The following is a 14507-nucleotide window of genomic DNA, read 5'->3' on the forward strand; positions in this document are numbered from 1 at the left end:
AGACATGTATATAGATACACGTGATCGTCTTGAATCTCAGACTTCCTCTGACATCACACTTGGACTTTAGCTGGCTTCATTCATCACAGAATGCATCAACATCCAGCAAGTCTCAACCTAAGTGTAGTCAAAGGAAGAAAGAAAAGATGACTGCTCCGACCCTGGCCAAGGCAGGAAGAACTATCCCATGACCTGATGATGTCACATGACCAGACATGCTGCTGGGATGATTCCTTATTCTTTTTCCCTTCTGGAAAAGGTTCTTAAGTACTAGTCCTAATTAAAAAGAAGATCAAACACTAATTTACAGAGGCCTCAAAACACTAAAGAAATCATTTCCTCTTGGATAATTTCCCATTGACTGCAAAAACAACATACACAACAAGGAAAGTCTTGCTTATTGGTCCCAACATTGGGGGTCCAGTGTATAAAAAGCCCCAGAACAGAAGCAGTCCTCAGAATCTGAGAAACTCACTTCTAAACAGAAGTCCACACTCCACCACTGACAAAATGACTCACTCCTGCTGCTCCCCGTGCTGTCAGCCCACCTGCTGTGAGCCCAGCTGCTGTCGGCCTTGCTGCCCCCCAGCTTGCTATCAGACTAGTGAAAACACCTGCTGTAGGACCACCTGCTGCAAACCCACCTGTGTGACCACCTGCTGTCAGCCCACCTGCAGTGGGTCCAGCTGCTGCCAGCCTTGCTGCCGCCCTGCCTGCTGTCAGACCACCTGCTGCAGGACCACTTGCCTCAAGCCTGTTTGTGTGACCACCTGCTGCCAGCCCACCTGCTGTGAGTCCACCTGCTGTCGTCCTTGCTGCCCACCAACTTGCTGTCAGACTAGTGAAAACACCTGCTGTAGGACCACCTGCTGCAAACCTACTTGTGTGACCACCTGCTGCCAGCCCACCTGCTGTGGATCCAGCAGCTGTGGACAAACCTGCAGTGGGTCCAGGTGCTGCCAGTCTTGCTGCCAGCCAGCTTCCTGTGCACCCGTGTACTGCCACAGAACCTGCTACCACCCCACATGCTGCTGCCTGCCTGGGTGCCAAGACCAGAGCTGTGGATCCAGCTGCTGCCAGCCTTGCAGCCGCCCTGTCTGCTGTCAGACCACCTGCTGCAGGACCACCTGCTGCCGCCCTACCTGTGTGTCCAGCTGCTGCCAGCCTTCCTGCTGCTGATCACCTTGCCAAGGAGCCACTGTCCCTATACAACACCTTCTATTAATTGACTTGCTACCTGGGCACAAACAAAATCACTTCTTAGACTTTGCTGACAACTGGCATGCTCTACCAGAATTTCAGTTACTCATCTCCTTGCTTAAGAGCTTGTGAATTAGCTTCCTCCAATTGTCTTCCTCTGGTGTAGGAGGACCATGTGCCAACTTCCTGCATCTGTGATAAGGAAGCATGTCTTGGTTTTGACTCTGAAAATAGGATTGACCATCTAGTTCTTCTGAGTAACTTAAGAAAACGAGATCTCAGAATGTTTCTATAGGTTTCTGCAGCCTATCATAATCTTTATAATCATATTTTCTCTTTTGCTATCCTCATAGTTCTTGTATCATGCTTTCTCCTTTTACGATCACTTTGATGTTTACCCATATGTTTCTCAATAAATGGTGTACCACAATTCTTCTATATGTGTTTGATTTATTGCACCACCTTCCTGACATAGAAATTTATATATCATATGCTTTATCCATTATGAGCATCATATTAGCCCCCTTCCTAATTATTATCTCATTATTAAAAACCCATTTCATTGTGTAGTGTGATTTACCTAATAATAAACAGACTCATCCAGGATGAAGTCTTCTGTTCCTGCTCAAGGGCACTTACATTTACATCCCAAGGAACTATTAATAGATGTCTGAACCTCAGTGACTATGCCCTTGGCAAGCTATAGTTGCTGTCATTGTTCATGTGGTTATCTACAGCTGGGCCTGGACACACCATGAGATACTCCAAGGAAATTATGCTCACACTATTTCTCCCTGCCCTCTATCTTTTCACGATAATTATCCCTCAGCAATTAGTAACTCCTCTCTCTGCCCACTGGTCTATCTAGATGAGGAGTCCAAAATGACCAGGTGACAGTTTAAACATAGACTATATTCCCTAAAAGATGTGACTTTTATAGTATTAAACCCTTCAATCCAGGAGAGTGTAGATCCATGGGGAGGGGAAGAACAGATTCCCATATATGTCACCCTGAGTTAAAGTGAGAGGGTTCACTGCTACTTCACTTTCTGCAACCACGTATACTACCTTTGTGGTTATACATGGTACTACCTATTTGGGAACCACATAGTGGCCATTAGGTCGAAGTATGTACCGTATTCAGAAACAACAGATCAACCTCGTGTGTTGTCATCTCTAAGTTGGTTCTTACTGCAATCTCCAAGACCATCTAATTTTCCATGGGCCAGCCATCTCTTGATGAAACTGAAAGAGGCTCAATACTCTTGGCTTAAAACTCAACATTCAGGAAACTAAGATCATGGCACCTGGTCTCATCACTTCATGGCAAATAGATGGGGAAACAATGGACACATTGAGAGACTCTTTTAGGGGGCTCCAAAATCACTGCAGATGGTGACTGCAGCCATGAAATTAAAAGATGCTTGCTCCTTGAAAGAAAAGTTATGACCAACCTAGACAGTATATTAAAAAGGAGAGAGTTACTTTGCCAACAAAGGTCCATCTAGTCAAAGTTATGGTTTTTCCAGTAGTCATGGATAGATGTGAGAGTTGGACTATAAAGAAAGCTGAGTGCCAAAAACTTGATGCTTTTGAACTGTGGTGTTGGAGAAGACTCTTTAGAGTCCCTTGGACTGCAAGGAGATCCAACCAATTCATCCTAAAGGAAATCAGTCTTGACTATTCATTGAAAGGAATGATGCTGAAGCTGAAACTCCAATACTTCAGCCACCTGATGTGAAGAACTGACTCATTTGAATGGACCCTGAAGCTGGGAAAGATTGAAGGCAGGAGAAGGGGATGACAGAGGATGAGATGGTTGGATGGCATCACCGACTCAATGGACATGAGTTTGAGTAAGCTCCAGGAATTGGTGATGGACAGGGAAGCCTGGTGTGCTGCAGTCCATGCACTCACAAAGAGTCGGACATGACTGAGTGACTGAACTGAACTGAACAAGACGATTCTAATTTTCCATGGGTCAGCCATCTCTGTCATGTGATGTATGGTAGAACAAGTAGATCCCTTGTTCATTTGCTTCCTGTTGATCTTGTTCATCAAAAAGTGGGTCTGTGGGTCCTAAGTTTTACTATTCAGAATCCTATGACAATATTACTGTAAGCTGGTGGATAGTACTGCTGATAGGGATAACAATCCATGTTTATAACATGGAATCTTAGTAAAGAGGAATTGCTGTCTTTTCCATGCACACGTAGTCTAACAGGAAAACTAACCTGCCTTCAAGTTAGCTGGCTGGGTTTCCTGAGGGATATTATTCTCTGCTTCTGACCAGCAGCATATACAGCAGGGCCAGCCGTGGTCAGAGCGAGCTTGTGCTGTTGGTTCACACAAACCTGCCATCCCTACCACCATGGACTCCGTTCATGTATAAACATCGATGCACCTAAAGAAAGAGATGGGGTAAGATATCCCAAACTTGCTGCTGTCCAGTGTTTTCTTTGTGGTAAACGCTCTGGAGGTCATTGATGTGGGACACAGTGGGAAACACTTTCTGCCCTCACACCTCCATCTAAACAATTCTTCAAATCCCTTTACTTTCCACTCTTGCTTCTCCCTTGGCTCAATCCAGTCAGTCAGTCCTTTTACCACATGTAAATAGGCAAAGAGCATCATTTCCTCAGGGCACATTTTTCAAAAAAAAAAAAAAAATATATATATATATATATATATATATATATATACACACACACACATATATATAATGAGCATGTGTACTGACTCACTCTTCACTGTGAGTATTTTCTCTTTCCACTACCCTTGCACAGCAGAAGTGTTATCTGTCATAGTCAAAATTCTCCATTTGGCTTAAAAACTTCTACTGAAGTTAACAGGTGATGAAATTTAAGATATTGAATGCTCATATATTATGATCAATTTGATTTTGTAGAAATCAAATGGAATTGGGATGTAATTATTTTAAATACTATTTTTAATTAGAGGATAATTACAATATTGCAATGGTTTCCACCATACATCAACATGAATCAGCTATAAGTATATATATGAAGGAGGAAACAGACAGAACAGGCTCCATCTTGAAAGCAGGACTCCATCTTGGTCGGGACTGTGGACTTTGAGCTATATGCCCAGTATCTATAGAAACGACATACCAACTGGAAAACCAGACCCCCTGAATGGAAGAGCCCCAGGGTTTGTACCTAGACTCTCCGTCACTTAAAAGAATACCCTAATTATCTGTGTAACCAAATAGAATCATAAATTCTATTATGCTTATTGGGGTATGACCACAGGCCTACTGATAATTGTCCACTGCTAACTACCTAGTCTTAAGGCATATGAATCACAGGTTAACTTTGATTGTGTCTTTCTTTTCCTTTGTTCAGACTAGTTTCAGGGAATCTGGGGAGGTGGGTTTGGGCAAGTACAGTTAGGATACGTACAGTTTTCACAAAAACTGGTCGGGGTCCTTGGCTAAGAGGAGACACTACCTTGGGCCCGCTGGTATAATAAACTGCACTCCACTATCTGCATTGTCCTTCTGAGTGAGTTTGTTTCCTGGAACACGTGGCTACAACACATACATCCCTTCCTCCTAAGCCACCTTCCCACCTCCTTCTCCATTCCACCCCTCTAAGTCATCACAGAGCACCAGCTTTGGGTTCTGCATCATACTACCAATCTCATCTGGCTATCCACTTTATGGGCTTCCGTAGTGGCTCAGATGGTAAAGAATCTGCCTGCAATGCAGGAGACCTGGGTTCAAACCCTGGGTAGGAAGATTCCTCTGAAAAGGGAATGACTCCAGTGTTCTTGCCTGGAGAATTCCATGAACAGAAGAGCCTGGCGGGCTACAGTTCATGGGGTCTCAAAGAGTCAGACATGGCAGAGTGACTCACACACACACACACACACACACACACACACACACATATACACGCGTTCACTTTGTATATGGTAATGTATATGCTACTTTCTCGAGTCATGCCACCCTCTCCCTCCTGTACTGTGACCACACATCTGTTCATTATGTCTGTGTCTCCTTTGCTGCCCTGCAAATAGGATCATCAGTACCATCTTTCTAGATTCTATATATACGCATTAATTTGTGATATTTGTCTTTCTCTTTCTGACTTATTTCATTCGTATAATAGGCTCTAAGTTCATCCACTACATTAGAATGGATTCAAATGTGTTCCTTTCTACAGCTGAGTAATATTCCGTTGTGTATGGAATGTACACAACTATGTACCACAGTTTCTTTACCCATTCATCTGTGGATAGACATCTAGGTTGCTTCCATGTCCTTGCAATTGTAAATTAGTGCTGCAATGAACATTGGGGCAGATGTGTTTTTTCAATTAAGGTTTCCTGAGGGCATATGCCCAAGCAGCTCAATACCAGAAAAACAAACAACCCAGTCAAAAAGTGGCCAGAAGAACTAAACAAGTGAAAGGTTGTTGCTAAACCATGAAAGACAACAGGATTCTTAGCCCCCGGAGGAGGAGCATTCAATCCGGGGCCAGTGATGAGGTTTGATCGCTCAGAGCTTTTGTGTAATTAAGTTTTGCTAAAGTCTAAAAGAGATAGAGAAAGCTTCTGACCTAGACATCATAAAGGTGCAGAAAGAATGCCCCCCTCCTAGTCTTTAGCCAGATGTTATATAGCTACTAGCAGTCTCTAATCAGAGAAAGGAAATGTCTCAAAACTCAGAGAATGGCACCAGGCCCCTCACCCACAACATGCATTTTGAGATAACATTGGCACCAGTTGAGTCATCCTGGTGAATCTTGAAGAAAGGCAGTTTTCCAAGCAAATATATAATTTCATTAACATTGATTAGGAGAACAATGGATGAGTAAAACATACTGGTTTGTCAAGTTGGTTCTGAGTCTTAGGTGCAACCAACTTGAAGACAGTGTCTAGGGTAAATACATAGTACATTAACATAGCTTAAGACAAACATCTCCATAAGAAAAATGCATTGGTTAGCTCAAGGTTTGAGAAAAGTTAAGTTCAGATGGAATCAGGTGTCGTCATGGCAATACAGAATTTTAAGAGAAACCTCTTTTTAAATTTGTATAGAGAAGGGGAAAAAAATCTTAACACTTGTGGTTTGTTTCCTCCTGCCACTTAAGAGAGAGATAAAAATTGTCTGACATTTGCAGCCTACTTCCTCCATTTGGAGATCCCTGGCCTTCCTGCCTGTTACCTTCTCACAAGCATTTCTCCAAAGAAGACATAAAAATGGCTAATAAACACATGAAAAGATGCTCAACATCGTTCTTTATTAGAGAAATGCAAATTAAAACTACAATGAGGTATCATCTCACACCAACAAGATTGGCCATCATCAAAAAGTTTACAAACCACTAATGGGCTGACAATTATTACTCATGTATTCTTTAATCATTGAGGGCAGCACTAAGCTCTGCTGTTCTCTATGGATGTGCTATAGGTTCTCATTAATACTATGACTTGGAAGTTAAATAATTTATAAATTTGAGAATGGTTTATGTTAAGTAAGGTGTACAGACTTAAACAAAGTAGACAAAATCTTATCTTATCATGGAACAAGTAAGAAAAAAAATGATTCTCTACTAATAATGGTGATGAATCAATTTGTTCTGAGATATCCTTGAAAATATAAGAATTGTGGTCTTTTCAAAACATGTCTACTTGCAGACGGACTGACCCTGTGAAAGAGAGAGAAAGAGAAAGAAAATACTTCTAATCCATGGGTGGACCTAATATATAGAAAGAAAGTGGTGGGAAAATAGATGTTTAAAGGTCATAACATAATATATGTGAAACACTTCTTGAGGTGACTTATGTATATATTCCCCTAATCAAGTGTTAATGAGTAGCAGAACAGAAATTTGAACTCTCTTCCATATGATATTAATTCCCGTAACTGAGAGCTTTTGTCTTTTTCCACCATGGAGAACTTATGGTTGAAGATAAGGTAAATAGAAGCACAAATCTATGAGGGAACTTAGTACAGAAAGTGGATAGTGTACACTAGAAGCATCTTACAAAGGAACAAAAAAAATGTCAAAAGAATGATCACATACACCTATTTGTTTCAATGATATTTCATTCTACTAAACTATAATCTGGTAACATCTAGAATATTTAGGGAAACTACTCTGACTTAACCTTAACACTACACATCTGATTGAAAAGGTCAGTGATAGAGGTCTTGGGGAAAAATGAGAATCTTAAGGTTCTGTAGTCAGTAGGCAAATACTGGGCATAATGAAAAGTGCATCCCAAGAGGTGGGAGAGCACATGCCAAGGATAAGGGAGAAATGAATGTGATTTTGCAGTACAGGTGTCTTCTCCTGGGAAGAGTAACAGCTCAGCAATGCCATTCTGAGTGTCTAACAACTGATCCCAGTGAGAAAAAGATTCAGGAGACTGGATTGAGGGAAGGAGAAATGCTAAAATAATCAATTCCTATTTATGAGAGATGCTTGAAAATGGAATGGGTTACCACAGCAGTAGGAAGTCACACCACTGGAGGTATGGAAGCATCAACTAAACAATCAAACAGTTGGAATATTGTATCTTTGATTTGTAGCCTCTGTGAGTGAATTCTATCAGGGGACTGTAAGGGTCCCTTCTATTAATGAGTCTCTGTGAAGTCTCTAAATTCTCTGTCTTGTTCAAGCACTATAATTGATTGATTGGTTGTTGACATTGCTGTTTTGCTCTAGGTCCAGAAGCACTCAAAGGCATAGCATTAAAATAATAAGACATTGCACCATGAAATTATGACATCCATTCACCTAGGCAAAAAGATGCTCTCTCCCCAAATTCTTTCACTTCAGTACAGTTCAGTCACTCAGTCATGTCCAACTCATTGCGATCCCATGGACTGCAGCATGCCAGGCTTCCCTGTCCATCACCAACTCCTGCAGCTTACCCAAACTCATGTCCATAGAGTCAGTGAGGCAATCCAACCATCTCATCCTTTGTCATCCCCTTCTCCTCCTTCAATCTTTCCCAGCTTCAGGGTCCTTTCTAGTGAGTCAGTTCTCTGCATCAGGTGGCCAAAGTATTGGAGTTTCAGCTTCAGCATCAGTCCTTTCAATGAAGAGTCAGGACTGATTTCCTTTAGGATGAACTGGTTGTAGCTCCTAGCTGTCCAAGGGACTCTCAAGAGTCTTTTCCAACACCACAGTTCAAAAGCATCAATTCTTTGGCACTCAGCTTTCTTTATAGTCCAACTCTCACATCCATCCATGACTACTGGAAAAACCATAGCTTTGACTACATGGACATTGGTTGGCAAGGTAATATCTCTGCTTTTTAACATACTGTCGAGGTTGGTCATAACTTTCCTCCCAAGGAGTAAGCGTCTTTTAATTTCATGGCTGCAGTCACCGTCTTCAGTGATTTTTGGAGCCTCAGAAATAAATTCTTTCACTGTTTCCATTGTTTCTCCATCTATTTGCCATTAAGTGATGCAATCAGATCCCATGATCTTAGTTTTCTGAATGTTGAGTTTTAAGCCAGCTTTTTCACTCTCCTCTCTCACTTTCATCAAGAGGTTCTTTAGTTCCTTCCTCTCTGTCTGCCACAAGGGTGGTGTCATCTGCATATCTGAGGTTATCGATATTTCTCCCGGCAATCTTGATTCCAGCTTGTGCTTCATCCAGCCCAGCATTTCTCATGATGTACTCTGCATGTAAATTAAATAACCAGAGTGACAACATACAGCCTTGATGTACTCCTTTCCCAATTTGGAATCAATCTGTTGTTCCATGTCCAGGTCTAACTGTTGCTTCTTGACCTACATACAGATTTCTCAGGAGGCAGGTCAGGTGGTCTGGTATTCCCATTCAAGTTGATCTTTATTATTTTGACCAATGTGCAAGCAACTGAAATGATTCTTGCAGACTCAGAAATCTGCTTTTATTTACATACAGAAAACTGTGTTATGTTCTAGTATTACATTACTGTATTATATTACATTACTGTATTATATTACAATTGAGTCCTCTATTGAATGATAACAATTTATCCATGCCATAAATTAATATTCCAGTTTCTGGATCACAATTATAATTGTGGTATAATTTTCATAATCTACTTGATCAGTCATTTCTATCTGCATGAAGAACTAAGAGGAAAGTCAAATAACAATCAGAAGGTTATTCTGTAAGCAATCAGAAGAAGTGTTTGGTAAGACGGAATGCTGAGTGGCATCTCATGCAATCATGTCAAACATGTGGTCTTTCCTAAGGGACTGGAAGACTCAGGTGCAGTCTCTTTCCCCTGCAGTGCTTGGCTGTGCTGCTAACCTTTGCACGTGTGCCTCTCTTGACTTTGAACCTCCACGACTGACAATCCCAACTATATTTAAGAAACACACATTCATTATTCAAATCCTCATCAGGCTAGAGGAATTTCTGCTCGTCTTGATATCACAATTTTTCTGTAAAGTGCCTTTGCATAAATTGATTCTAGTCCTAGTTATGTCTTATAACTTAGACTTTAAAATACCTAGAAGGAAATTGAATAAAATGGGAAGGACCTCTACAGAGAGTGTATAAACATTCTGTCCAAGCAATTCTTACAGAGTTTTTCCAACAAAAATGTTTATATGTGTGTACCAAAGGACTTGTTGTAAAACATTCATAGCAACACTACTTTTATTAGCTCCAAACTGAAAATGATCTACATATATATCAACAGTAAACAAATAAAACATGTCGTATTCATTCAGTGGAAGATTAGACAGCAAGGAAAATGAATGGACTACAGATAATTACATGAAGGAGTCTCACAGTCATAACATAAAGAGAAATTAGTCAATTCTATATTCTCATTTATATAAAGATTAGAAACTTTATATAAAGTGAACGTGCCTACATTTAGGAATGAGTGAAAGAGAGAATTTGAAAGTGATGGCAGCAAGTTCTATTTCTTTACCTGGTAAAAGTGGCAAATGTTCCTTTTGAGATATTCTATCAAGTTGGACATTTTCTCATGTGAAAAATGCAAATAATAATTGTGGGGGACTGTATGATCTTAGAATGAATAGTGCATATCATATGCACATGTGTGTAAATCCTCACATCATGAATGCTATATAATAACACCAAACACAATATGGAATTAATAGTGGCACAAGATTTATTTGGAAATTTAAGCAAGATTCCCTGCTTCTAGGGAGGCACTCAAAGTGATTAGGAAAAGAAGAAAGCAGGATACAAGAATCATGGGTACATTGAAAAGAAACATGATTATGAAGGTTATTATAAAGATAAGTAGCAGAAACTGCAGAAAGTCATAAGCATGTATCTTCCTAAGTTGCATGTAGAGAGAAGGTGAAGATTCTGGTTTCTGAGTCAAATCAGAGACCAACACTATCTAGGATGCAGGAAGCAGGAACATGACCCACACATAAGAAGAAGAGAATTAAGGTAAATTCCTTCACACTCCATCAAGTTGATCCTCAGACTTTTAAACAGGGAAATGAATAACATAAATTTGGTGACAGAATGTTGCTTTCAGCAACATTTGGAAGTAAAATTTGTTCTGAAATGCCAAATCAGGTGGTAAGATTATTGATTTGTGAGACAGTGATTCTTTAGCAAAGTGATCAGCAGCAGGAAGGCTGGCAGCAGCTGGACACACAGCTGGGGTGGCAGCAGGTGGTCCTGCAGCAGGTGGTCTGACAGCAGACAGGGCGGCTGCAAGGCTGGCAGCAGCTGGATCCACAGCTCTGGTCTTGGCACCCAGGCAGGCAGCAGCATGTGGGGTGGTAGCAGGTTCTGTGGCAGTACACGGGTGCACAGGAAGCTGGCTGGCAGCAAGACTGACAGCAGTTAGAACCACCGCAGGTTTGTCCACAGCTGCTGGATCCACAGCAGGTGGGCTGGCAGCAGGTGGTCACACAAGTAGGTTTGCAGCAGGTGGTTTCAGTGGTTTGACAGCAAGTTTGGGGGCAGGAGGGCTGGCAGCAGCTGGACTCACAGCAGGTGGGCTGGCAGCAGGTGGTCACACAAGTAGGTTTGCAGCAGGTGGTTTCAGTGGTTTGACAGCAAGTTTGGGGGCAGGAGGGCTGGCAGCAGCTGGACTCACAGCAGGTGGGCTGGCAGCAGGTGGTCACACAAGTAGGCTTGAGGCAGGTGGTCCTGCAGCAGGTGGTCTGACAGCAGGCAGGGCGGCAGCAAGGCTGGCAGCAGCTGGACCCACCGCAGATGGGCTGGCAGCAGGTGGTCACACAGGTGGGTTTGCAGCAGGTGGTCCTACAGCAGGTGGGCTGGCAGCAGGTGGTCACACAAGTAGGTTGGCAGCAGGTGGTTTGAGAGCAAGTTGCGGGGCAGCTGGACTGGCAGCAGCTGGACCCACAAGAGCTGGATCCATTACAGGTGGGCTGGAAGCATATGGTCCTACAGCAGGTGGTCCTGCAGCAGGTAGGCTGGCAGCAACGGGAGCAGCAGGAGTGGGTCATGGTCTCAGGGTGGTGTGTGGGTTCTTGTTCAGAGGTGAGTGTCTCAGATTCTGATTACTTCTTCAATTCTTGTACTTTTATATACTGGGCTCCCAGGGTGTGAACCAATAAGCAGATTTTTCCTTATTGTTGTTTGCCTTGTTTTCCATAGTCACTGAAGGGATTGTATATGAGGAAGTTGTTTCCTAGATGTTATGAATCTTTTAAAAGTGTTTCTAATTGATAATAATTCATAGATTTTTTCCTCTCAGACAGCCCTCAGATTGGGAGAAAATAATAGCAAATGAAGAAACAGACAAAGGATTAATCTCAAAAATATACAAGCAACTCCTGAAGCTCAATTCCAGAAAAATAAATGACCCAATCAAAAAATGGGCCAAAGAACTAAACAGACATTTCTCCAAAGAAGACATACAGATGGCTAACAAACACATGAAAAGATGCTCAACATCACTCATTATTAGAGAAATGCAAATCAAAACCACAATGAGGTACCATTACACACCAGTCAGGATGGCTGCTATCCAAAAGTCTACAAGCAATAAATGCTGGAGAGGGTGTGGAGAAAAGGGAACCCTCTTACACTGTTGGTGGGAATGCAAACTAGTACAGCCGCTATGGAAAACAGTGTGGAGATTTCTTTAAAAACTGGAAATAGAACTGCCATATGACCCAGCAATCCCACTTCTGGGCATACACACTGAGGAAACCAGATCTGAAAGAGACACGTGCACCCCAATGTTCATCGCAGCACTGTTTATAATAGCCAGGATATGGAAGCAACCTAGATGCCCATCAGCAGATGAATGGATAAGGAAGCTGTGGTACTTATACACCATGGAATATTACTCAGCCATTAAAAAGAATTCATTTGAACCAGTCCTAATGAGATGGATGAAGCTGGAGCCCATTATACAGAGTGAAATAAGCCAGAAAGATAAAGAACATTACAGCATACTAACACATATATATGGAATTTAGAAAGGTGATAACGATAACCCTATATGCAAAACAGAAAAAGAGACACAGAAATACAGAACAGACTTTTGAACTTTGTGGGAGAATGTGAGGGTGGGATATTTCAAAAGAACAGCATGTATACTATCTATGGTGAAACAGATCACCAGCCCAGGTGGGATGCATGAGACAAGTGCTCGGGCCTGGTGCACTGGGAAGACCCAGAGGAATCGGGTGGAGAGGGAGGTGGGAGGGGGGATCGGGATTGGGAATACATGTAAATCCATGGCTGATTCATATCAATGTATGACAAAACCCACGGGAAAAAAAAAAAATAATAAAAAAAAAAAAAAAAAAAAAAACATGAAATGCAGCTAAATCCATACTTAGAGGGAAATGTATGGAAAAGCTAAAAATCAGTAAACTAAGTATCCATTGCAAAAACTAGGAAAAAAAAAAAAAAAAAAGAAGGTGATCCCATCATACGTATTGTTCCTGCTCAGTCATAATGTGATCATGTGATATAGTTCTAGCTGGCCTGGAAGGGTTATAGCATTGTCCTTCTCCAGCTTTGGTCCTTTTGCTATATGGAATCTGGGAAGTTCCCCTGGGGTGAGGGGCATAATGGCTGACATCTTCACAATGACAAATTGAATCCATGTCAGAGTTCAAATCTGTTTACCTACAAAAGCCTGACTCTAGACCACTACAGGCATCCCTATGTACCCCCTACACCCACCCCCTGCCATGTATCCCAGTTCTATCACAGTTGGTTAGATGGTGTCTGGCATAATCTCTTTCTCATGGCAAAGCAGAATCAAAACAGGTGAGTAGAAGCAGAAACTGTACACTGGGACTGAGAAAGTTTCAGTACTTTACTTCTCGGGTGATCGATAGTCCTGATTTTTCCAGGACAGAGGAATTTCCCTGGATGAGGCTCATCCAGTGACCCGCTGAATAATTGGGGCAATTCTCAGCAAACCCGGGAGAGCTGGTGACTCTAGTCCCACCCTTGTTTATCAACAGAGTCGATGATCTCATCTTAATGATAGCATCTTCATCATTGTAATCTTTCTTTTTATTGTCCTCTTTCCTCTTTCTTCCATCTTTCCTTCCTTCTTCCTTCAATCCTTCCTTTCCTTCTTCCCTCCGTCTTTCCTCTCCTTCTTTCTTTCCTTCTCTCGCTCTTTCCCTTTCTTTCTTTTAATGATAGAATTGAATTAGTTAATACCTAATCTATTGTTTAGACCTCTAACATGCTTAAACATGTTTTAGTTATACCATTTATTTGAAAAGCAAATGATAAAATGAAAATTATTAATTTTCAAGCTCATAGATTCTTACAAGAATGAACAAACCCTTGTCAATACCAGCAGGTTAAGCAATAGAAGTTAACCCTGTTCCCTCAAAATTATACCCCCTCAGTCATCCCGAAAGGTTGCTAAATGCTCTGTTGACTTACAACCCTGTAAGTCAGCTCTGACTTTTTTTAATCTTTATATAATTGAAAGAATATAGAATTGACCTCCTTTCACATTATGATTGTGAGATTGAACAATGAAATTATTTGTAATTTATCCATTGTCATTGTTGTATAATCTTCCATTGTGTTAATATGACACGATTTGTTGACTGTCCTGATAAACAAGTAGGCTTTCTATAATTTTAGGACTATTAAAAAAGAATGCTTGTTTAAATTTTTTGTACAGATTTTTTGGGTAAACACATATAAACATTTGTTTGGATATAAACCTAGGAGTAGATTTCTCATAGAATTGCTTGGTCAAACGTCTATTCTATTCTCTGTAGAGGTCTTGCCTATCTTTCACTTGACTTATTCCTAGATATGCTCATTTCTATGCCATTTTCTACAGTATAATTGAAATTTTTCAACTGCTTTGAA

The 14507-nt window shown here is 41.3% G+C and overlaps 2 protein-coding genes across 2 annotated transcripts in view; one reads left to right on the forward strand and one right to left on the reverse strand.

Annotated features, from left to right (window-relative positions):
• Positions 1-445: 445 nt before the first annotated feature.
• LOC122695071 (keratin-associated protein 9-2-like) overlaps positions 446-14507 on the forward strand; it is a 30913-nt gene continuing 16851 nt past the window's right edge. The window contains exon 1 of the mRNA XM_043904551.1: positions 446-832. Within this exon, the coding sequence (XP_043760486.1) occupies positions 511-832 (322 nt within the window). The 5' untranslated portion in view covers positions 446-510. The remainder of the gene's footprint in view (positions 833-14507) is intronic.
• On the reverse strand, positions 10301-11686 carry LOC122695057 (keratin-associated protein 9-2-like). The gene has a single exon (XM_043904535.1). The coding sequence runs from the start codon at positions 11645-11647 to the stop codon at positions 10793-10795; it is 855 nt and encodes a 284-aa protein (XP_043760470.1). The 5' UTR covers positions 11648-11686; the 3' UTR covers positions 10301-10792.

Source organism: Cervus elaphus, chromosome 5, assembly GCF_910594005.1.
Source record: "Cervus elaphus chromosome 5, mCerEla1.1, whole genome shotgun sequence".
Lineage (NCBI taxonomy): Eukaryota > Metazoa > Chordata > Mammalia > Artiodactyla > Cervidae > Cervus > Cervus elaphus.